The 26,539-nt window shown below is 37.9% G+C and overlaps 2 protein-coding genes across 2 annotated transcripts in view; both read right to left on the bottom strand.

Moving 5' to 3' along the window:
• Positions 1-213: 213 nt before the first annotated feature.
• Positions 214-3,241, bottom strand: ecrg4a (ECRG4 augurin precursor a). Its single transcript, XM_026272321.1, has 4 exons — positions 2,995-3,241; positions 1,980-2,024; positions 1,553-1,716; positions 214-887 (listed from the first exon to the last, which is right to left on the bottom strand). The coding sequence occupies exons 1-4, from the start codon at positions 3,227-3,229 to the stop codon at positions 738-740; spliced, it is 594 nt and encodes a 197-aa protein (XP_026128106.1). The 5' UTR covers positions 3,230-3,241; the 3' UTR covers positions 214-737.
• An 8,337-nt stretch (positions 3,242-11,578) lies between these two features.
• The window catches only part of LOC113108906 (cytoplasmic protein NCK2-like), a 57,762-nt gene continuing 42,801 nt past the window's right edge, over positions 11,579-26,539 (bottom strand). Inside the window, exons 2-4 of the mRNA XM_026272320.1 lie at positions 23,479-23,720; positions 13,554-14,344; positions 11,579-12,442 (exon numbers count right to left, since the gene is read on the bottom strand). Of these exons, the coding sequence (XP_026128105.1) occupies positions 12,248-12,442; positions 13,554-14,344; positions 23,479-23,704 (1,212 nt within the window). The 5' untranslated portion in view covers positions 23,705-23,720 and the 3' untranslated portion in view covers positions 11,579-12,247. The remainder of the gene's footprint in view (positions 12,443-13,553; positions 14,345-23,478; positions 23,721-26,539) is intronic.

Below are 26,539 nucleotides of genomic sequence, written 5' to 3'. Positions count from 1 at the left end.
TCCTGTGATGCGAAGCTGAATTTTCGGCATCACTCCTCAGTGTCACATGATCCTTCAGAAATCATTCTAACATGGAGATTTACTTCTCAACATTTCTTTTCGTTTTATAAATAGTTAAAAATATATTTGTAAATGTGACTTTTGATCAATTTAATGCATCCTTGCTGAATAAAAGTATTAATTTCTTTCAAAAATCAAACAAACAAACATGAATGATATGAAAATGTGATTTTTATTGTAACTCTTTCCTGCCTTTTGAAAACAGCACACAGACACCGAGTTCACCCAGAAATGATTCGCTGATCATTTACTCCGAACCCCTTAGGAATTCTTTTTTTTTTTTTTGTATTATTATTTTTTTTTTGAATAACATCATTCTTGTTCCTTTGCGTGTAATGACATTTATATGAAAGAAGACTGGGGCTGTCGAGCTCAAAATATGATTTGACAAGATTATTGCTAATGACCTGAATTTCTAAAAGTCTTTTCTTCACAAAAAGGTATCATATGATATATGACAGTGGTTCTCAACTCTATAGGCAAATTTTATGATATTTTTCCGTTATTTTTTTTTTCATTTTCAAATAAATGATGACATTCTTCATTTATGTGTGAATTATAAAAATTGACATTTTCCCTTCGTGATTTTCATTTACAAAAGGAAGCACACAGTACAGAAGGAAGAAGCAAGCTGGCGCCGCTGTGTGCTGAATCAGGGCGGTTTTGTCTTCGTTGTTTTAGTAGTAGTCGTAATTGACATTAGCCCCGTGTCTGTAAGAGCCGGCGCTGCGGGGCCCCATGGGAGAGTTTTCATCATAGTGATGCTGGCGACCCTGGTCACTGGAGCGGTAGTAGTCCATCCAGTAGGCCAGATCCGTTTCAAGTCTCTGAAGGAAATGAGAGGAAAACGGTTCAAACTGAAATATAAATCCCAGAAGTCTGAAACAAGATATCGCATCACTAAAACATTTACTGACACACCACAAACATCAAGAATCACGCAGGTGAAATGTACAGAGACAGTGTTGTATTAGCTATATCTTTATGGAAATTGGTTCAACTGAACTTAAAATAGCATATTAGTTACATTTCAGTATATTAAATAGATATTAAATACTACAAATATTAAAACCAGCCTAATTGAGTATCAAAAGTATTGAGTTATTCATCCTTATATTGAAAATGTACCTGTTTACATTATATGTCTCTATATAAGACAAACACAAATAAATGAATAGAAGCTGCGGTTCTGTAATGAAATAAGCTTGATATTTTTTGGGAGTACCATTATACAGAGATGGCATCAAATGGTAATACCATGGTACCTATAGCATGATATTTACATTGTTCATGTTCAAAACACCACAGTACTTTTTGATACTTTGTTGAATGTGCCATATAGGCTATAATGTCAAGTGATATGACTGCTGGTAAATCAAATTTTGGAAACAGTAATAATATTAAAAAAAATAATAATGTTGGTTACTACAGTAGGGCTCCCCCTGGTTCCCACCCTTGCAGGCGTTTTTAGGAAATGACAAGAAGCACTCACTGCTTCATCATAGCCCATGTACATGAACTGCTGGATCCACTGCTGAACATCAGGGCGGCTGCGGTCCCACAGGTTCCTTTTGGGTCTTTTAAGGGAGGCCAGGAACTGTTTGGCCCTGGAGGGAGTCACAGCCACAGCTGCAGCTGGCTTTACATCACCGTCCACTAGTGGGCGACAAAGACAACCACAGCAAGTAGGGCTCACGGAACATCCGGGTACACCAGGGGGATTTTTAGATTAGAGCGACGATTGGAAAACAAGTTTTCAGAAGATACTTAAACATACGTTTATGTTTTAAATTTACAAGATTTTGGCAGAATTAAACAAAACTGCATAATATATTCAGACATGTTTTCAAAACATTTAGGCTATATCGAAAAGTCTTCCATGTTCTTAAATTGGTGAATATTTTGACAAAAGAAATTACCCTTTTTCATCAAGAGTTTTTCCAGAGTGTTCTCACTTGCGACATCTAGAAAATATCAAAAACTGAATTAGAAGGATTTATATATTTTATACATTTTTAATGTAGGCCCAAGGTTTTTTTTTTTTTTTTTTTTTACAAATTACTACAATGAATTACCATATAATTTACAATGACATTATTGAAAAGAACATTCCCAAAATTATCTGCGTTGACACATCACATAAGATTATATTTTATACAAATATTATTATTATTTTTTTTATTATTATTATTATTATTATTATTTTTGTAAAGTGTTTTGTGATAGTCTACTGTATATTTTGGGTTGATTAGTTCATGTTTATTGCATTGCTTTTTAGCATCAGACATGTCATGCAGACCACAGAGAAATTCTGATTCAACATGGGGTTTTCTACTGTAATCACATTGTGTTTGTTTATTAGGCTCTCAGTGAACATATTTACTCAAAACCATAGAGAATACAAAGAAATATTTATCAAGATGTAAGAGAGGCAAGCACCTTCACAAAAGAATGTCCTTCGAGTTCATAACATTCAGCTATGTTTGGTATTTTCAAGACTTCATTCAAGAACTGAACAGTTTTCATGCATTCAATCTCTCTGTGGAAAGTTTGACTCAATCAGACGCTACCAGACAGGGGGGAAGGGAGCGGGATCATAAGCATATGCAAGAGATTTCAGAACTGTTTATTTTTCATACATTTTGCATCTGTCCTGCTTTTACAGCTCCGTTCACACATTTAACATGCTGCTTGATGATAAAAAAAAGAATAATTTGTCTTTAAAGTGCACATCCACAGACAACAATTATAGAAATGTCTGCCCACAGTACCTTTACTGACCTTTCCCACCTCTTCTGCTTACAATATGAGGTGAAGGCTTCAGACAAAACTAGACTGTGCAAGAAACTTTTAACATGCATTTTTGAAAGAAACAAAAAGTGAGCTGCTAAGTGCAAGAAAGGACGAGGAGGGTAAAAAGAGAGAAGAAATTACCCGAGAGTGCCAGTACTGTCAAAAGGGTCACGAAGGTGAGCAAGCGCAAGTAAAACTTTTCAGAAACCATGATTTCTTGTCTCCTCTGTCGATTTGCGCAACGCCGTTGATCTGCAAGCGAATGCACAGAGAGGAGAGAGGAGGAGAGAGCCCGAGGAAAGCCCACGCAAACGTTCTCAACGGAAACTGCAGCTGGCAAATGACTGTAAACCAAGTCGACTAGCAGAAAGACCATGTCTCCTTGTACATATAACTGCTTACACATGTGCAGCGTTAGTATTTTTCCACATTATGTGGGGTTTCAGCTTTTCATAGCCAAACCACTGGTCTGGATTCTTTAAACCTCCTCATGTTGAGTTATTTTACTGTACTTTAAAAACCGTTTACACTTGGAAATTGCTAGAAAATGTCACCCCAAAAACTTACAAAGAAATGACAAGCAAGAATTAAATATGAAAGTAGAAAGAGTGAAACTGCATTTTCTTGAAAAACATCCTCCTGCATCATATTTGATAAATCGAACCCAAGTTTCTTACTAAGTTTGGGGTGCTTATTTAAAAAAATAGTGCATGTCTTCTGTGGCATGTCACACTTTCTCACAAAATGTGATGCTTTTTGTAGCATTTTTCTTTTGAAATGTTTTTTTTCATCCCTTAATTATAACTTCCACTAAGAATGAGTCATGTTATATGTTACACAATATTTATGTAATCCTCAATTTTCACATGTATTAATAATTGTAATAATAACTCATGCAAAAATCCTGATTGTCCAGTATCAGGGAAAAAAATGCATACGTGTCCCAGATGTTTTCTGGTACATCTGTTGGTATTTTAAACAGTGCCAGAAAATTACAGATTTTGTGGGGTGTAAAGTTTAATTTGATTAAAAAAAAAGATTAAATTGAGTATTTGGAATTATTTATACACTCCTTTGCAGACTGTAACTTAAATCATACATTTAGAATACTTCATTTTGTCATTTAAAACAAGCTACTTGATTCATTGATTATTTGTGTGTGTGTGTGTGTGTGTGTGTGTGTGTGTGTAATCTTTATTTACAACTTCAGAAAATCTTTTTTTTTTTCGTTTTTTTTACAATACAAAATGAAATCAGATGAATGTGTTGGATTGAACGCCTTCTCATGTTGTTGGAGCTCTTTGTTTCAGACTGTGGAGGTGAGGTTTTCCCCTTTTCGTCAAGCCGACCCGATGGGACATACGCCTGGAAACAGGCAACGGCTGTGTGTGGTCACAGGCTGAGCTAACAGGCCCAAAGGCTGAGGTTGGTAGAAGTGCGAGCACACACTAATTTGCTGCTCGACCAATTTGTTGGTTGTTAGCTGTGTCCGAGGTAATCCAGGAGAGCTAACAAGGGCTTGTTAGAGACTTTTTCTGACTACAGGATTATTTCAGCTTGCACAAGCAGAATTCATATCCCAGTCTGCTTTATTAAGTGTTTAGTGTTTCTCAGTTTTAGAAAATGGGCCTATCCTTGCTTCTTCGTACAGATATTTTATTCAAATTTGAATTAAAGTTGAATCAAACGCTCATTCGTATTTTTTGGTTCTGAGACTTCAGTACTGGTCATTTGTCCTCTCCAAAGTTTGGATTGATGTGTTGTTGTACGTTATAAGATGCTCACAGGACCACAGAGACCACCGGTAGTGAAAGACACCAGCAAATCAGCAGACCCTGAGCTTCATCTGTTGTTTTGTTGAAGAAAAGGATGGCTCTGCTTTACTGATGTTTACCTTCCAGTTGATCAAAGGAGAGACAAGCATGATCGTGCAAACAGTTTCTTAGCATTATGATTCCTGATCATTTCGATGCAGTGAAGAGTTTTTGTTCAGCACAGTGGAGTGGTTGAATGAGAGTTGTGTTGCTGGATCTGTTTGTGTGCTTATGCATGGATTTATATTGTCTATCTGATTAATCACTGTTAGTCATTTCCTCTCTATGCTTTTTTCATTAAAGATCAAATGGCTGAAGTTTTGGACTGTGGTAATAATCTGGAGTGTTATATTACTGCCTGTTTGATCATCATTTCTTTCTCCTCAAAGCTGTTGTCCTTCTTCTAGCACTCATGTGTTTCGAGGCCAGCCATCCAATGCAGTTGGATAGTTCAGTTGCACTTTGAAATGATGATGTTTCATAAGAAATATTGTCATAGGGAGTATAATATTACAGGATTGTTACACTGTGGAAAATGAATGGTAGAAATGTAATATCCAGCAACCGCAGTGTACTTTTTTGAGAAGAGCTGAGCAGAGCTGTTGCTTTAATGCTTCATAAAGGACTTTATCAGGGGAAAGTAATGTAAAGTCTTAGATTGCCCAAATCAATCTCCAGATGTAAATCCGATTGAACATTAATTTTGCCAGCTGAAGAGGAGACAAAACAAGCAACAGTTGGAAAGCTATTATGCTCAAATCGTGGAAATAGTGTCATCATTTAATCCTCCTCATGTCCTTCTAAATCTCAGGAATATTTGATTTAAATGATTTAAATGGTGAGAAAGTGACTCAAAAGCCCTGTGAGCCGGATGTTCGTCACAGATAGCAGAGCCTGATGAGAAGAGACCAAACCTACAGACATGGAGCTGTATGAAGAAACATGAAACCAGTCAGCAGAACACACCATGTAACGCTAATGTCATTTAACTCCTCCACAGCTAAGCTCTCGCCTCAGCATGGGAGAAAATCACAATTTCAGACTACAGGCTTGACACTTTGGTAAAACAGCAGTAATGGTGAATCATCTAAAGAAGTCTTAGCTCCTTTTGCCTTAAGTGCTGGGCGTTTGATGATTTAAACCTATTAGTATTATCTTCCAGTATTTCCTTGAAACACAGTAAGATTCAGCCAAAAACTACAAAGCATAAAAGACGGAAATGACGATTATTTTAAACAAGCATGTTTAAAGTCGTAATCATTCATTGTAATTTGTAAGTGCTGAAACACAACTATTTTGAAAAAATATATAGGCAGCGAAGCTTTGGGTCGACGCTTACAGTTATCTTCTGTTGTTAAATGATCACAATACTGTACATTAATAATGCAATTATGAAACAGCTTGAGCTCCTGAACTCTGGTCAAATAAATCCAAAAAAACATATCGTAAACTGCATTTATTGCTGTACTTACATTTAAAATCACTGATTTACAAAATGTGATTGATGTTGTACTAACAATAAACATCTTTTGAATCATTTAGCGTGCAAGAATAAAAGAGTGAGCGGGAGAAAAATCAGCAAAAATGATTCACAGATGGGGGGGCACAAGATGATGCTCCATAAGAAAAAATACATGTACTGTAACAGATACCCAGGCAGCTAATGGAGGGGAAAGCTGTATATAGAAAAAGCCCAGTGGGAAAGACGTTGCCATGTTATTTTAAGTCTTCAACTTCCAGCTCTGGATGATGGTCTTCTTGCCCTGGGGTGCTTCCATAACCTAGAAAACCAGCAATGGGAAAGTGAGCCCAATAGTTTCTCGCCAAGTCCAGCAGCGTGTCATATCCGCTCTGAGATCGCAACTCATCCACCCAGCCGTAGAAATCAGACGACCAGAGGTTCCAGTACGGGACACTTCTCTTTGCCCTGATCTCCCTGTGAGCTGGAACACCTTACAGACAAACAAACTGGAATACGTGTCATGACTTTAAAACACTAAAGCCATCAAACACTTGCAGACTGTGTGAATGGTTATAGAAATAATGGAAATATAAATGAGGATCAGTTACTCAAGTTGTTCCGAACACAAACTCATGCATGTGCCTTTTTCTAGGAGATGCATGTGGCAACTGAAAACAAAAGGTACTTTAAAATCGGCTCAAAATATCAAATATATTTGATCCCTGATGACTACATTTAGCTGTCTGAAGCTCAAAGAAAAGTTCATTCAGCAACTAGTATTGACTCAAATGAATTATAAATTGGGGCAAACATCTGGGCAAAAATTAAGTACTGTTTTCAAGCTTTAAGATGATGAAACGATTTCAGGGAATAAGGGTATTTCTTCATCGATGGACACTATTTATATATTTATTTTTACTTTTCAAAATGTCTCCATTCTAGATAGTCCATCATATTTTATTTTTTTTAAACCATGTTAATTTAATCACTGAGTGAAATAAACAATTTCATTATTAATTTGGATTTTGCACAAATATGGTTATTCCACCATCCACGACAAATGCTTTTGGTTCCAAGCAATGATTTATTTATTTATTTATTATTTACGTCGAGTCCAAAGGGCCAAAAATTCCCACAACTGAAGAAACTTAAATATAAACCCTTAAATATTTAACTCAAATATATATTTATATATACTTGCTTTTTAGATCTCAAAACACAGATCATTTCTCATCAGTGAGAGAGTCTCAAATATTTAAGACCCTTGGCAAGCAAATCAAGTAATTCCACAGAAATAGCATTAATCTGACAGATTCTCTTTCTCAACTACACTGGGACAGAGAAGAAAACTTTTTTAATGCAGTGAAGAATGTGCTTTTATGACTGATACGGCTCTCTTACATAACATTCAATAAGTTCCAGTTCGTTTTTAAAGCCTTTACTGGCAAAAAGCCTGTGTAATTAATGCTACTGAGCCAGACTTGCTGGCCAAATGTTTGGACTGTTTAGTCCGGTGGTGTTAATGGATCTGGCTAAAGCTGAAACAGACCAACACACACGCTAAATAAGCAGCAGTGAAGAAATACTAAAGAACATTTAATCACATCAACAGATGGGAGAACTGAGATCTTACCTGCTTCACAGAAACAAATCAGCAGGAAGGTGCAGAGAAGCACAAACATACGAATACGAGGCATTACGTCACCCTGTGTGCTGAGAAAGAACATGGGACAGAATTATTGCAAAAACTATATATCTTAATGTGATTGCTTAATGTGAAAGCACAACATATTCACATTTAAAGACTATAGCATTAATTAGAAACAGAAATGACTATAAACATCTCTACTGTAATTTGAATACATTTTGCTGAATAAAAATCTCTGTTTTTGAAATGATGCTGTCAGATCCATGAGAGGTAACTTACTGTAGAAGTTAGAAGCAGAGAAAAGCCTGTAAGAGTGAGTCTAAACTTGTCTGTCCTTCTCAAATAAGTGCTATTGACCAGTGAAATAGCATGAAGAGTGCTTTGCTTTTTTGCCAGAATTGATGCCATCACATTCTTTTTCTAAGCCAGACTCAACATGTCCATGTTACTTGAGTGGTGAAGGACCGTTTGGGATTGCACCGACAGAAGAAACAGCCAGGGACAAGCAGAAGTAGAAGAAAAACAGCTCAGTGGTAAAATAACCGGTCACAATGTCATTCTTGTTTATACAAAATTTTATTGACATGACAGTTTTCAGGAGTGCGAGTGAAAACCATATGCCATTAGCAGACAGAGAGAAAAACACTGAACTTCTTCACATCCTCATTGCATTCATCAGCACAATGATCGTCCCTGTCTGAGAAAACACTCCGCCAATCACACATCTATACAAAAACAGTGCATGTGAATGAGGATTGCATTTTTTATATGGTGGAAACAATTGAAGGTTGATCCAAATTTAAAAGAACACAAAAGAACAAAGGTTCCTTTTTGCACTAAATTGTTTTGTTCAAAACGTCTTTTGTCCTGAAAGAAAGTGGCAACCAGACAAAGTAGTAATCAGTTGCAAAGTTTGGACTACAGTTTGTACAGAGTACAGATCATGTGAATGAAAACTCTAGACATCTATTAAAAAATAGAAGAGAAAAAACAAGCTATGCTACTTTGATGTTTTTCTTATTAAGGCTATAGCCTAATAATAACTATCTATCTACTTTAACTAGCTAAACTATAACAACAGCTTAACTATAGGCCTGTTAGCATCTACGCCACAGAATCCATAACAGTGTCTATCAGCTGGGAATTGTGTTTTGATTTGATGATTGAGTTGTGGTGATTGTTTTAGATCTTCGGTCATTTGTTGGAAATAGAGGAAAAGTGGCTTTAGACCTTATGGTTAGTTATTGTAATAGTTTTCATTCTTGGTCAAAATGTGCATTTACTCTTCTTCTAGACATTAGGGTAAATAGCATATTGAATTTTATGCTAATGAATAGCCTATTAAAAACAGTGAAGTATCCTGTGATTCAGGGGATTTTTCAGTTCTAGTGCTTTTAGATTTAACAGCTGCTTTTGAATACAGTTGACCATGTTGTTCTCATTGATCGATTAGAGCATTGCGTTGGTTTAAGAGGTGAAGTTTTAATCGTATTTTGCAAGTATGAGTTTTTCAGTCAAGATGGGTGAGCATCTTGCTTCAATGCTTTTTTTTTTTTTTGCCCTGTGGGGTTCCCCAGGGTTCTATTTAGGCTCCTTTGCTGTTTTTCCATCTATATGCTCCCTCTTGGTTTGATTTTAAGAATCAACAGTCATTTCACTGTTATGCAGAAGATACTCAGGTTTATCTGCCTGATAAATTCTGTGGGCAGTGAATCTCTTATGGCTTGTTTGGTGGATGTGTAGGCCTGGCTTTCATTACATTTTTTTAATTATTTATGAAATGAAAACTGAAATTATTGTTTTTAGCCCGTCTGAACTTCCAGACTCCGCGAAATTGGATTTGGGTGGGATGTCATTGTCTCTGAAATCATGGGTAAAAAACCTGGGATTAGTTTTTTGACAATGGCCTAAAGTTTGACCGTCAAATTAATACAGTTGTCAAAACTTGCTTTTTTTCAGCTGCGTTTGCTTTCTAAAGCAAAGCTTTTTCTTTCTTTTACCATCTGAACTTCCAGACTCCCCGAAATTGGATTTAAGTGGGATGTCATTGTCTCTGAAATCATGGGTAAAAAACCTGGGATTAGTTTTTTGACGATGGCCTAAAGTTTGACCGTCAAATTAATACAGTTGTCAAAACGTCATCACTTTATTGGTTTAATTTCCCAGAGTCCATTATTCCCCAAATACTACGGTTACCACACTTCAAGCAGGGTTGCCAGGTTCTCACAGCAAAACCCGCCCAATTACTACTCAAAACTAGCCAAAAACTAGTCGCTTTTCAGGGGCGATCCCCAGTAGAAATCACATTCCGGGGGGTAAATATCACGTTATTGTGGTCGCTTTAACCCGACTGACATAAAAACATCCCGTGTGAAAGTAGCGGGAATTCGCAACATCCTTGTTATTCCTGGAGCAACATTTCAGGAAATATCTGTTTTAGGCTTAAAATCAGGGTTAGGTGCTTCTACACACTTGTTAATCAGCTATAGTTTCCCACTGATTCCCACAGAACGTTCGTCAGCCTATCAGATTCAAGCATTCAACGCCCCTTTAAAATACGATAAACAGCAGTCTACAGATAATAATTTAAATGTATCAACAATACCGATATAAAAAATTATAATAATGCAAAAGCTGATGTAATTATCACAGTATAATAATGGATGTTGCTAGGTTTAGATTAGATAAAAAGATTGCGCCTGGTTTTATGGTATGAAAAGCCTGGAAATGTTATTTTGTGTTTTACTATAATCTAGAGCTGTCTGATAGTGACATCCACCGGTGAACTGCACACATGGCATGCACATTTTTGTAAAAATATAACTAGCTCAACAGGGATGTCAAACTCAGTTCCTGTAGGGCCACAGCCTTTCACAGTTTAGATTCAACTAATTAAACACACATCCAGCTAATCAAGTCATTAAGCTTATTTGAAAACTACATGGTATGCGTGTTGGGACAGGGTTGGAACTACACTCTGCATGGCTTTAAAATGTTAACCTGCAGGTGATGTGATGAACTGATACATTCTTTCACTGCACAATAGAAATCAATAGTAATGCGAAATGAGAAAAGTAAGCACAGGCAACACCAAAGGTCATTTTAAGTTATTTTGCAAAACTTTTATTGAACAAAAGTATTTCAATTCTCACCACACTGTCCTCAGTACAGTACCATAATCCTGGATCTAAACGATTCATATATGCACCATATCTGTTATTTAATATATATATATGTACATACAGTGGAAAGAGGAATTAAATAACATTGCTCAATAACATTCAGACAAATAGATAAAAAAACAAAACAAACCCCGGAAAACCCCTTGACCAAACACGCTTATTGGTAAACAGACTTCGAGTAATAGACTAAAGCAAAGAAATAAAATGATATTTGTTTTATTACTCTTGAATTAGTGTTCACAATCAACTATCTGTTACTGAGAGCAGAGAAGACATGTTGGTGAGGTGCAATAAGACATCAATAGTAGCAGAACTGGAAGTGGGTGGCACATTTGGTTGAAAGGACACACATTCAAACTTTCTCCTTGTTTACAGAATCTACTCTCTCTTAATAGCAACACTCTTTTCTCTCTTTACATCCATCTCTTTTAAAGCCTGTCATAACTGCGGCATTTATTCTCCCTTTATTCTACCCTGATTCTGAAGAAACCCTGATCCAAGAGAAATACCTGGAAAGCAGTGTATGTTCGCATTATAGGAGCAGAGAAGTCCAAACACTACCTTCATGTATGTGGGATGGGACTGCAGATGCAAAAACAGTGGTTCTAAAGGCTCAGAGGATGGGACAGCACCACTTTATTTCAGGATGAAATCTGACTGTCATCTCAATTATCAGTTTGGATTCAGATTAAGACAGACAGGCAGCTGCAGTGTGAACATACAGAGAAGATACACGGCCTTCGGATGAGCCCTATGAATGGAGACACCATCTGTTGGAAACCAAATCACACTCCTCATTCTTCATATGCTCACCTGCTTCGAAGGATCGAGGTTCACACATGCACATGAATCTATTCTCCTCCGCCAATTCAGTACAAGAAGTACACATTTACATACTGTAATGCTCTTTTGGGCAGAGAAATGTAAACCAATGTTATGTGGGTTGAGGATAATCCAGCAACAGGAAGAGCAGAGGAACAGCTGTCCAAAACCTGGGAGAGAGCTCTACAGATGTTGCTCAGTGAAATGCCGTTCTGTTTGTCCTTTACCAAAACCTCCGAAGTGACTGTAAATCATTAAAACAAAAACAAGAAACACGGCATGTATATCAAGGACGGACATCTGTTTAAAAGAATGATAAGTTGCTACTGCTCCCAACAGGACTGGAGGCAATGTTGGGCTTAGAAAAGTCAAATGGTCCTTGAAGTTGCTTCTGAAAGGGGCAAGAGACAAAATAAGGTAAGAAGGGAACGGAGATGCACAGGGGGAGAGGTAACGTCTGACAAATTCAGGCAAGGGGCTTGACGAGATAGAGTTTGTCTCCTTGCTCACTGGTGAAGATGGGTGCTTTCTTGTAGTGCTCTACAAGCTCATCCATACTGCTAAAACGCCGCTGACCGATGCAGTACACTCCGTCCTGCAGCTGCACCTTGAAGTGCTTGTTCTTCTCCACAGCCTTCAGAGAAATTGAGAAATCGCTGGGCTGAAAAAACAAAACAAAAAAACAGACAAGGAGAGATAAATGAATGGGACGTTGTTGCTGCTGCTGCTTGTCCATATCTAAACACCAGATGGCAGCATTGATTCAAATAAAATAAAGCTGACACCAAGTCACACAGCAGCTAAGAGAGGACAGCCTTGTGGGGCAGTAAAACTTCCTCCAAGATTTCTGTATTGAACTTAAGGCAAAAAAAAATCAAGAATTGTTTGTTGCATTTCCAGGTTTTATTCTTCGATCTCTGATTGATTTCTTGTTATGATTCTTTATAGGGTTCTGCATGCTTTTTCATGTATCATATCTATCTTCTTTTAACTCTAAATCTATCTTATAAAAAAAAAAATTAAATAAATCACATTTGGAAGTACATATGTGACTACAGGACAAACCGAAACACAACCCCAGGGGTGAGTGATATGAGGGTATTTTGCGTGATTTTTAGAAATGTCAACCGCTGGAGAATCTACTTTACCATATTCCACGGCATGATTTAAAAACCCCACACTATTCAGAAAAACATGTCAAACATTAAAAACTGTGTTGCAGAAAAGCAGAGTTTACTGTCTGGTGAACATTACATATTCTGGCAAATATCAATTTGTATCTTATCTTCCAATTAAAACTTCCACAAAAAGTTTCAAAGAAAATAATTAATTCTTTAAGTATGTGACCACATTAATAGAATTATGTTAATATTCATTTATTTTTTTTAATTAATTTCCTGACAAATTAGTAATATATAGCATACATATATTGCATTACCAAAAATATGTAATATCTGATAAAACATTACCTATGTAAGATTTTGGTCATAGCGCCCCATTCTAAACAGCACTATGGGAAGTCATATTCTCATTGCAATTCAAATAAATTTAGCAAGTTTCTTGGTTTATTCAACAGTGTACAAACTGATCCAACATCCAGTGGGTTGCACAAATAATTGGTTCACACTGTGCAGTTCAGTCGGCTAGTGCACTTTCTACCCATTTGGGGTCCAATACAGTACATTACATTACACAATAAGGGCTGCATAACTATGTGGGCAGGTTGCTGCAATAGTTTGCATGCAGATGTGAGGAAATTCAGTCCAACTTACCGATGACTCACTGTCCCGTATCAGAAAGTCTCCTTCCACTCCTCTCTCATTAAGTGCACACTCAGCTTGGTGCCGTGTCACATTACCATAGTACCAATCCTTTCCAGCAAATTTGCCTGTACGTGAGGGAACTGTGTGACTGATGTGAGGGGAGCCGTGACTTGACCCTAAACCCTTCGCTATAGGACCATCACTGAGCACTACCACATAGTTCTTGGGCACAAGACCGACCATGCCATGACTGTTTTTACACCTCCACCACTCTGGGTCATTCTCTGGCTTTTCCAAAACTTCCATCGTCTCCCCCTTCTCAAAGTTCAGTTCCTCCTCTGTGACAGAGCTGAAGGGGTACAGAGTCTGGACCATATGCAGAACGGAGCTCCCAGAGCCTCCCGGCCGGCCGTTGGCCATCGCCGCACCTTGCCCCAGTTTTAAGGACCGGAAGCCCCCCAACGAGTCCCCAAAGACGCTATCATGGTCTGTGTATCCCACCTCCTCTTGGACGTAGTTGGACGGGAACCAACCGACGCGGCCGGCATGGCTACCCCTCCACCAGCCATCGCTGCACTTCTCCATCACGACCACCCTCTCCCCTTTTATTAGGTTGAGTTCATCTTCACGCTCAGCTGCATAAGAAAACTTCACCAGTGCGGGAATGTTGAGGTCATAGATCCGCTCAGCCCCGCCCACTCCACCTCCTCCTGCGCTGCCATTGGACGGGTACTCTGCCTCTGTGCTGGGTGTGGGAGATGGATCACGAGCACTAGTCTTCCTTTTCATTTTTCCAAGGCCTAAGTGGAATAAAGAGAGACGCAAAACAGTAAGTAGAAATCTGGAAAAAAGCTGTCAAAACAGAAATGACAACTGATTGATTGAGTCTTGACAGATCGACAGCTTTTACCAGTGCTTAAGAGTTGCTTAAATGAAATAGACTTTTTATTAAGTTACCCCAGGATCTCATGGATTCGAAGATTTCGGGGGGGTTGGCAACCTTGGGAATAATTATTCTATGACTCTGTTCATTTAATGGGGCTGCAATGATAAATCGATGCACAGTCGATTCGTGGATCGATTCTGAGTAGAGATGTCCATGATCTCTACTCTATCCTTCAGCGGTGAATGAATGAATCTCCGTGATGGGATATGTCAACACAGTAAAATGATCCCAAATGTAACTACAGCATGGTCTCTTCATTTTATCAAATGATCATAATCACATCTATTTATTATACAATCATGCTACTAGCCTTTTATTTAGACTAAAAACCCCTTTTAAATTGGTTGAGGAATCCTGTGTTTGAGTGGCATTTCACATCCTGTCATGCTGTTTACTATATGCCACTGCAACAGATACATTTTGCAGTATTAAGGTTAACGATTAATCATTTAATTGATTGTTAAATTAACAATCAATCATGGAAATAATCAAAAATTTATTTAGATGAATTCTGAGCTTAGATTTTAAGCAGATGGCGCTCTAATTTACTTTTTATCTACACACTCAAATGCTCACGAAAAAGAGTGCTGAAGAGCGCTTGTGCGTTCGGCTGAGTCATGTAATTTCACCGCTTTTATGACGGAAGATTAATGTAAACAGCCCATTGTGAACACTCTTGTTATTTGCTTTAACCTTTTCAAAAAGCAGAGTATTGCTGTTTCTAAAGCTTGCAGTGCCATCTACTGTTCAAAACTAGGCTCAGAACTGACTCGAGAAAGAACCGCGATGCATTTGGAAAATGTCAGAATCGATGCTGAATCGTTTCTCGATTCGCGATGCATTGATTTCTTTTCCTGGCCCTTTTAACATTTAACAGTTCATCTGTTCTTTAACATCTGCATTCTTCTGCCAGTGCATAGGCATAAAAATAACACTATACTCACTAAATCTAAAATCATAAAAACTTCATGACTATATTTTCAATACTAAATATAAAGTGCCACAGCACAACAGTGAAAAAATACACTGACAAGAAAAAAGATAACATGCCTTTCTATTGCAATGTACTCACTGACTGCACATGCAACAACAAACATACAGTAGGATTTTTAAATTATGAATCAGTCAAAAAGACAGAAACAACATTTGTTGCTTTAATGCCGAAGAGGATACATTTGATCATGTAAGTGGCAGGGAAATGGCATGCTTCTGCTTTAATTTCCTCATGATTTCCATTCCTATATTACTCTTTAATGTAACTGGAAAATTCCCTTTAGTTCAATGATGTCTTAAAGCATAACATTTTCTCCTACTATAGAAATTTGTTCCCACTTCTGGGCAAATAGAAGCTGATCTACTCGAGACTAGTGATGTGACAGAGTAGACTGTGTCAGAGGGCCAAAAAGTAAACACTTGAGTCCTGGAGGTGCACTGAAAACTATGGAAGAAAAGAGAGATTAAGGATTGAAGACTTTAATATTCAGCTCTAAAGAGGGGTGGAATTACTCTGATATGATATATCTAACAAAGGAACAAGTAACCTAAGAAACAGACAATGGTTTGAGCACATACATTTCCACTTCAAACGTACACAAACATATATGTACACCACTAGTTGGAATATGATTCTTTATGATTGTCAAAAACTTGGTTTTCTTATACAGGGAACATGTCAAAAACATACTTTTAGTAAGTCAGATCAGTACACACATCCCATTGTCCATAACTCCAATTTTTCACTGCATGTAAATTAGGGCTAGGTAAAAAATACAGATATCTTATCTTATACAGATATTTTAATTGATTCTTATTTTTATGAAACAATATTGATTCTCAAATGCCAAGAATCTATTAGTCTAGCCTGTTTTCAGTTAATGGACAGAACATTTAAGGACACCTCCCATCCAATATATCGCAATAAGTATTGTGCTTTGGTACTTTTAATATGAAACCAAGTCTCAGATTTCAAATTCTGTCCACTGTATTGCAGTATTTAAACAATAAATGGCATTTTGGCACTGTTTATTGTGGAGTGACAGATCGCTGTAGCGCCACAGTTAAATAAAAGTGGCAAAAAAAGGTGCATGTGAACTAATCATCTCCTCCGCACTTATATCAGTTTCAGCACAAAATAAACATGACTAAACCTCTGCAATTCTGTCTCATGTAATAGCTCAATCAGTGTATTCAGTGACCATAAACTCGTTAATTAGCTAGAAAAAGAAATTGTAGAGAGGGGCATTTTGCTAAATATATGCACCATATAATAAATTCATTATAATATTTTACTGTTTTTCAAAGTTAATTTTTTTTTATGACAGTCACTATTAAAAACAAATTGAAGTTAAAATATATTGTAATTGTAATTGTAAAAAAAAAAAAAAAAATTCCTTGAGATATCCAAAATAATCTATATCTAATCAAAACGCAACGTGAAATGTGTGTCAAATTCCAGCCCTAATGTAAACACCTCTGCCAGCATTCTGGCGGCCTCCATGTGTGCACCTCTTCTGCATGTTTCAAAATCGTGTTATTATAATGAGCAGATTTTTGACAGTTACCAGGATTTCAATGTACATGTAAACACATTCATTGTCTAAATGCCAGTGAAACAGACAGGTACCCCGTCGTATTCTGAGTAGGACCCCAGTTTGCATTTCAGTGTCTTGACAGGCAGCCAAAAATAAGCCCTCTCACTTGTTCCCAGGTAACAGAGGAGATCTGCCACTGCCAATGTTCCTGCCTCCTCTACTGATCCCATTTGGCCACATACAGCCCACAATCACACGCTTTATGTTCTCATATGCACGCTCGGTGTGCTGTCACTGTCACAGAGTACACAGAAATAGCGGGCTGTGGAAATTGGACTGAGGACTGGTAACTCCTTGCAGACTCCAAACCCCAGCTCTCTGTGAGCAATTCAAATGCAATGGGCATCCCAGGCAACAGGGGCAGTATGCTTCATATTGATATGACTGGAAAATGTGCAAGGGGGAGGATGAGAAGAAACTCAATCTGACATGAGCTGACAGGAGAAAGAGAAGTCAATTTGGAAAGTAATGACACACAGAATAACAGAGCCGTGGGAAAGCAGGCGAACATTTGATGTCTGTCAAATTCTCACAATTCTCCAGGAGCCTATCAAATGATCTGCAAAGCTTTCTCACATGCATCCAGGCGTGCTTGCACACACAAGCATCTCTTGCACGCGAGCAGCATTCTTAGGCTCGAATAGATATGTGTGAAGACAAAAAAGAAGGCCAACTTCAACTCCTGGGTCCTTGACCACTGAAGTACACTTAACAGGTACTTCCTCTAGGGATTGTCAGTCTCACACCACACTGCACATTAACCTGGAAATATCTCTACCAAAGGCTTTCTGGGGCGCAAACTAATCTGAAACCATTCCTGACTTCAGACTAAGATATCGACCCTTGCCTTGCAGTCCAGAAGGTAGGGATGGAAGAATTACTCAAAGTGACTCCAATGATCAATCACGATATAAAGCAAATGTGGGTGATTATGTATACTGTATGTTAGCATTAGTGCTCTACACATTGACTAGCTGTCTGAGTAGTAACAGCACTCAAAACTCTATGATGTGGGAGTGACCTGGATCGCAAACAAGAACAGTTAACACAATTTTCTAGTTCAAAGGGAGCAGAAACTTTTCCTTATTCTGGAACTTAAGAGACTGCGTCGGCTGAGAGCGGTGTGCACTTCTGAGGCTCGGGCTGACAGGGAATGAACACTGCAACACAAACAGAACAAAGGCCTTCTGGGAAATCTAGAAATAGAAGCACGTCCCACCACCAGCGACAAATACGTGAGAGGAATGCCTGAGAAGGCTTAAAAAAGGAGACTCAAGATTGAAAAATCAATGAAAATCACATACAAGAAGTCTTTGAGATGACACAACGTGAAGCCTCTTTTCAGACGTCCCAGAGAGGGATGAAGCTGTTGACTTGAGCAGAGGAGATTTGATTCTGGCACAAAACATGGCACACCAAACTACTACAAGCAACACAATAACGGAAACTCCCTCATGGCCGTTCTGGCACATTAATTCCAATGCAGCCAGACACTCATTTTCATACATTCATTTCATTACAAACTGATAATATAACCGTTCATTAACCTGCATTTCCAGAAAGCAATCAGCCCTTTTCTCTTTAACCTTTACACTTACAGTTTACTTATGTCAAATATAAAAGTGACTTGTTAACAGGCAAAATTGTCCAACCAACAAAGCTGCAATAATGGCGCTCCCCCACAATTATGCTGTCCATTAAGCTCCATACCATAATAATACCCAAATATCCCTTCATTCAATTAACTCCCCATCTATATGATTAGCTTGGAACTTAACCCACAGTAATGCTGCAGACTCCATTTGTCTTTCATTGAGCCTTGCCTCTATTAGGGAAATACGATGTTGCACATTCAGAAAGTTTTCAGACAGGGAGACTGTTTCTCTCCTACACCACATGGTCCACATATTGACACGCTTATATGTTAGAAGGAGACAGAACCCCCAACAGTATTGTTCAAAATAACAAGCTAAAATAAATATAGGAAAATAAAAAAGGCAAGACTTATACAATCAATAGGATAATTTTGTTCTTTAAAAAAAATCATGTTTGTGTGTGCATACTGTGAAGAGTGATCAAGCTATGTCATAATGCGAGTGTAAACGATCAAATGTATTTCTTGGTCAAAATGGCCTTTTTTAATGTGGTTTTAATGTAAATACAGTTGGTTGTACAAATGCTGAACTTTACTATTTGAAATCCATTTGACCATAAGGTGTCCCATTTGTCATAAAGCCAATCATGAAGAGCCTGTCTGAAGACCCTTTGCACCCCTGATACTAAAAGTCGATAATGAGAAACACTTTAACCCCCCTGTGGCCCCTCAGTGGGAATTAATTCCCAATGCAGAATTAACTTAGAAGGTCACTGACGCATATTCACGACCTTCCTCTTGTTATTCAAGTAAATGGCCCTCTTATCTTTGTTCCATAGATTATTAGGGAATAACTAAAACACCAAGTATTTTGACAAATGTAAAAAAATCAACACGCACAAAAAAGTAAACCAAACTGCGCTGGACCTATTCCTAATAGGGCTGAGCGATTTGTGGAAGATATCTAACTGTGATTTTTTTTGACAGATATTGTGATTGTGATTTGATTTGCGATTTGAATTTTGCACAGTCAAGCTTCAGCTTAATATTGTCGATAGTGTGCAGCACAGTATGGGTATCGTTACCCTGCTGAAAAAATAAAAAACAATAGAAACCATCATAGAAATTCTTATGGTTTCCATTAAAACAATTACAAAATTACTTTTTGTAGTGTGTTTTGGGCACTATTCCCATAGGAATTACTGTTGTTCTATTGTTTCCCATCTGACAGATTACATCCCACTGATAGAATCTGTCAAATACCAGTAGACACCATTATAGTTCACATTAAAGCCTAATATAAAACCCATTATAACCCTTTAATCCATTACATTTTCTATTGTGTTTTGGGCGAGGTTCTATGTTTTTTTTTTTTAAGCAGGGAATATTGTAAATGTATAACAACTTTTAAAGAATTTACTTAATTATTGAATTTCACAGGAAAGATTTGTTTATTTTGTGTAAATAAAGAACTGTATTACTTTAGTAATTAAAGTACTACATAGGTTACGTAGGCTGATGTATTCAATTTTAAGTATTTGGGATTTTAAGAACAAGTGGAAAATGTGCTGAATGTTTCATTTCATCCAAGGGAAATTAGCAAAGCAGACTGAATTTACACTCGTTTTAAAAGCGGAGCCAGACAGGTTATGTGCGTGCATCAGGTCTCATCCATATTGCCAGATGCGCTCGTGGAGACGTGTGGAGCTGACCCGCACGAGTATAACCAAACATTTCAAGACAGGCTGCGTGTGTGCGTGAGTTTAACGACTCCTCCATGAGAAACGGCAGAGAGGAGTGAATATGAGAAGCATTCAGAGATACAGGCTGTGTGTGTGGTCTTCTGAATTGGGAATAGCGAACATGCATTATAAACTTTTATCAAATTAGAATCTGTTGGGGAGATAAAATGTGCAAGATAACGTACATGTATTAATAAAAACATATAAGAACATATATTTTATTATCCAGTAGTGAAAGCAGAAACAATAAGGGAGCTCCTGATATGTGTTGTGACACAGCTCTTGTAAATTAATGTTAATGTCATTTCGAAGCCAAGTAATCTCATATTACATAAGTTTTTCTTTATTAACTTAGCCTAACTATCGACCCTGTAGATGTTATAATCACACACTCACACACACACACACACACACACACACACACACACACACACACACTCTCGCTCTCTCTCTCCCACTTTCCCTTTTTATTTAATGGTGGGCGTTTACGCAGTTGGTTAGAGCAGTGCTGATTGGGGAGAATGGAGGTGTGCTCACTCTTTTGGTTAGTAAGACAGTCACTCAAGGCTGACAGTCAAGCATATGCCTTGGAATAGAAAAATATCACGTCCACATTGCAGGCTTTGGAATTACCAAAATCGCAATATCTCAAATCGCGATTGCGATTCTGTTTTGATTAATCGCACAGCCCTAATTCCAACTGTTTATTATCACCAAAATCTGAAGGCTTTGCAATGGATGGACAGATTAAATTTGAATGAGGAATCTCATTTCAACACTTGTCTAACCTGCTTTAAAAATGCTCCACTTAACCTGCTTGGAATTCACACACATTCACTCACACACAATGGAACACAATGGAAAGGAAGCAGGTAAAATGTAACACTCTTTTCATGAAAGTCTACTCCAATTTCATTGGCTGTCTCAGGGACCTGCATGGGGAAAATGCTTTGCATTTAACAACTTCAGTAGCTATTAAACCTTTCCACGTCTTTACCTCCCGCAGCAGAAAAGACATTATCGATTCACTGCTTCCTGTTGTTCAGAGCTCATTAACAAAATAACAAAATGTTATTTAGAGCTCATTAACTCATGGTAATCACTTATGGGACAAATAAACACATAGACAGGGATAAGCATGCTCTCATTAAGGGATACTAATGATTTGGACAGATTTAAAAATACATAAAAAATACATTGGTTAGTGTGATGTGGTTAGTATCTCAGATTAAATAGAATCCAATGTAATTTTTGACTGACAATGCAAGAGCTTTTTAAGTTTTCCATATTCTCTTCCTAAACTTTCCAGGTTACATTCTCAACCAGTACCCACGGATTCTTTTTCTCCGTCTGCAGCACATGGAAATGGAAATGCTCTGGCCTAGAACTCAGGCATTTCATGAGAAGCGCAGAAATTGGGATGCAATGGAGCTAGAAATCCATTAATCCTCACACCTGTAGTGTCTTACCCATATGTAGGTCCCGAGACGGCCCATGGGAGAACTGATTGATACCTTGCACTTGTGGAAAATATTTGCCAGCTATGGCAAATGTGATTCTGCACCCTTTAAAGGATAAATAACTGTTTAGCAAGAGACCACAGAAAATATAAAAATTATCTCCAAATATTTCCAAAAAAGTACAACGTATCAATGTTTATTTTGAGGGCTAAACAGTATAGTGAGGATTATTGGTGGTTTTGCTAATGAACAGCAGGGGGTCCCAGCCTCTATGGCAGGGGTAGTCTCAGCCTCAGATGTCATGCCAACGGACCGTTGGCTAAACATCTGATGCATATGGGACACAAAAGTGGACATTTTTCAGGAGTGTCAAAGTCATCATCATATTAGTTGAATTCTACAGGATTTCTGGGAGATGTGTGTCTGGCTCTTTAATGTTCTGCCTGAAAACAAAAATGCTGTGCCGCCAAACTCCTCACGAAAGAAGAAAGCCATCGAGTTTACAACTGTGATGACGAGCGCTTATCAGGATCAACTAAATGCTGGATACTGAAAATTATGAAATATTTAAAGTTTCAGCCATCAGTCTGAAGGTCTAGCTACAGTATGCGAGACAAGGGCAAGGAGAGCCACAGACCTGCACAGTTCAGCTCCAACGCTAATTAAAACTCACCTGCCTGTAATTTTCAGACCTTAATTAGCTTGTTCATGTGTGTTTTGATTAGGGTTAAAGCAAAACTCTGCAAGGCTGCGGCTATCCAGGACTGACATTCTCCACCTCTGCCCTAGGGCCACACCAATCTTGAACATGAGATCCATTTTTGAACAGTCTCCATTTTCAATAAAAAAAAATTCCCACGAATGCTGTCCTAACAAAACAATGCCCTCACAAACTTATGTGTTCAGATGCTTCACCTGCTTTTAGTGTTGTGATAGATACTTTAACATTAAGATGTTTTATTGGAATGGATGAAGGAGGGGCCCTCAAGGTGACTTTAGATCAAAGTATCTCAACAATAAATTCAATCATTTTTTATGAAGCGTAACACATGCAATCAAAGGATCCCAGGGTTTTCTTGTGTTGTTGGCTTGTACATAACTCACTGCAAAAAATGACAGTCCCAAGAGTTTTCCTTAGTGCCTTGAGATGACAGATTGAGCGTTAAAAGGCATGAAGCTCCGGAGGCGTATGGGGGAAGTAGGGCATTGCAACTGCAAGGGCGTTTCATACACGTCATCTCCTACTGAAGGAGTAAGAGGTCTAAACCTGTACAGACTCTTCAGTATGACATTTAGGTCAACACAGAACAATTTATCAAACAACCCAACTATTCTTAACCTTAAATCTGACTGGCTTAGGCTTAGGCCATTAAAAGGCCTGTTGTCAAATTCACAATTGAACGAAAACAAAGGAGAGCAAGCATTCCAGTCACTGTCAGATTTAGATTTGGCATTTTATGGGCACTTAGCAGTTGAGCAGTTGCTTCTTGATGGTGTTGCCAAGATGCCTGCTAAATAAACCGACTTGCCTTTAAGGATTTTTCTAGTTTGGCAGGACTGTCAATTGGTGGAATGCTTCACTGAGCTGTGAGACGTCTTACCGAGAGTGTCTTTCAGGTTCTTCACTAGTGAGGTTTTCTTCAGACTGTTTTTGCGCTCAACATAATTAGAGGGGACGTAGCCGGTGCGGTTGGATGCGTTGCGGACTCTCCACCAGGTCTTGGAATCATCCAGCAACCACAGGCGCTCGTTCTTCCGGATGTCCAGTTCCTGGTCTTGCTGAGCTGTGTAGTCCCACTTGGCTATAACAATCACCTCCTCTGTCATCTTTCATCGAGTCCCACTGCCAAGAGAGAGAAAGAATTATATGAAATATTATTGGAAATCAGAATCTCCTGACTGACGAGAACCTAAATAGTTTAATTTAGACAATTTAGACAAACTGCCCAACTATAACATTCATTAAGTGCCAATCAGAGTCTAGAGATCAGATTAAAAATTTAAATGGTCTTCAATTTGTCCTTAAAAAAAGGTCTGGACTTTCTCCTATAATAAGACACTAAGTCAAGCCTCTATGACAAATGCAGGAGTCAGACGAGAGACAGACATGATTACATATGCTCTATTTAACACATCTTGATCAGCAGGTGAGCTCACACTCCCTCCACCCAACCCATTTACCAGGAGGAGGAAGAGAATAGCAGGAGAATGTGTGACAGACTGGAGGAGTCAAGAAACTAAAATAATTTTGGAGGATACAGTAATATTTCATTCAAGAGCTTAAAGGTGATAAATAGTAAGCCATTCACAGGTTCATTTCCCTTTAACACTTATCTCTGTAGTGATATCAAAACATTGCTGTTTGTATAAATAGGTGCATTCCCTGTACATTTATAGACTCACTTCTTAAATGTATCACTGGAGAAAATTACTAGCTAACCACATCTGTTTCCTGAAACCACAGTAACAAAATTCTCTTCTCAAATGAAACTTGTATATATTTGCATATGTACTGAATGAAAGTTGTTGCATTCCAAATGATGCACTATACACTATGCACTTAATGCATTATGTCAGGGGTTCTCAACTCTGGTCCTCGAGGTTAACTTCCCTGCAGAGTTTAGCTACAACCCTAATCAAGTGAGTTTGATCAATGTTGGAGCGAAACTCTGCAGGAAAGTGGACCTTAACAGCTAGAGTTGAGAACCCCCTGCATTATGTACTCTTCTGTCAATCGTATGAAAATTAAAAGGTTATTTTGTCATCCGATATCACATTTTGATGGCCCTTTCTTTCTGCTACGTAAAGAAAGCCATGACAGTTCAGTGCATGAGATTGGAATAGAATTGACCCGAACACAAACATGTGAATTGGGACACACAGATTGTACTGAATGCTATTTTGCTTTTTAATCAAGAGCATGATCTATTTAAGTCTACATGTCATACTAACAAGAATCTAACCACACGTTAACCACAGATAAAGAGCTATAGTTCCAACCACACAATACTGACATGCAGTTTGCGAATGTTCATTGGAACTATGATTTCAGGAAATGACAAATAGCTGAACTGTGTTGCTACTTATATAGCCTGCAACCATAGTTGACTAACAATGAAGCAAATTACATGAAGATGTTATTAAAATGAGATCGACTGATATGTTGCTTAGGACTACATTTGATAATATTTAGATCAGAGGACAATAATCTACTTGGAAATTTAGCTTCTCTAATTTTTAGTGTAATTTCTGAGTACATTTTGATTTGGTTACAACAATTTAATGTGTACATTATATCACATTATGACATTATATCAACCTGTTCTGTAGATCATCAGTCATGGCCATTAAAACCCATAATGGTTGAACACTAAAACTGATACGAGCATTCTCATTCCATTAAACAGTCAGACCGGATGTATCTAAATATAGCTGATGACAGCACTAACAAGCCTTAGAAACAAAGCAAACAGTGAATCTGAAGGTTTAGTAAGAGAATATTATAAGCAATAAAAAGCAAGTGAGGCAGAAAAGCATTTTCGCAATGGATAAGCCACTTAATCCATGGCTTTGGTCTTAATAAATAAACAGCTAAACCTTCTGACAGAGCCATTAAAAATGAGTGAGACTGTCAAAGGCTGAGTTTTCAAAATACATGGAACGCTCTTGTTCCTCCGAGCAAAATGACAGAAATGATAGTAGGCAATTGCTAAACCCATAAATGAGTAAGTAGGCGGGTTTATTGGCATGGCCGATTTTAAACGCCTAGCCTGAGATGTGAGAGCGAGCTGTTGAAGGCTTAAATATGCACTGAATAGTAATGGACTGATTAAGTATTGATGGTGTTTCAGGCAAACGCACTTAAAGCTCTATGCTCCTGCTGAGAGAAGCTTTAGGCATGGCTACTAAGTCAAACGCACAGCCATTAGAAGAGAAGGGCAGACCTAGTGAGCCTAGTGAGTGATGGGCGCATGTGGGTGTGTATGAGCGAGCAACAGCTTTCATTTCACGCTTTGCCTACAACGCACATGTGATGCAGATCCCATATGCATAGCTTTCTGGATTCTGAAAGTTGTAGTGAGTCTGTTCTTTAATACACTCTTATGTTTATGTATCTGTAGGTATGTTTCCATTACCCTGTTTTAATGCACAATTTGAAGAATCATGTAAGAAAATTTTTCATTTTAATTAGTGAAAACCTTTTTACACTCGCTTGAGGTGGTTTTTGTCTTTTGCGAAAAAGGGTTAATGCGAATAATGAGAGTTTTTGATGAATAAATTCTTCTATGCACATCAAAAAAAGTGTACTTGCACCTCATTTTTAGAAGACAAAGCTCGATAAATGCCATGATTATTGCTTTCGGAGGTGGATGCCTGCTGTTTGGGAACACATTCGTTTAATTTAAGAATTACATTTTCGTGACATTTAAGAATGAGCATAACAACATTGCAGATGCTGTGCAACAACTCTACTGGTTAGTCAAGTTATGCCGACCCATCGCGCAAATCACATGACTTTTCTTATGCACATGGGGGAATTTATTCAGCAAATGCATTTCCATCTTCCATTATTCACATGAACCCTTCTTCGCATACGACAAAAACCACCTCAAGCAAGCCTAAAAGCTTTTTTGCAAATTTTGCAATTACTTTATATATGAA

Source organism: Carassius auratus, chromosome 9 (genome assembly GCF_003368295.1).
Source record: "Carassius auratus strain Wakin chromosome 9, ASM336829v1, whole genome shotgun sequence".
NCBI lineage: Eukaryota > Metazoa > Chordata > Actinopteri > Cypriniformes > Cyprinidae > Carassius > Carassius auratus.
This window is presented reverse-complemented; position numbering and strand designations above follow the sequence as displayed.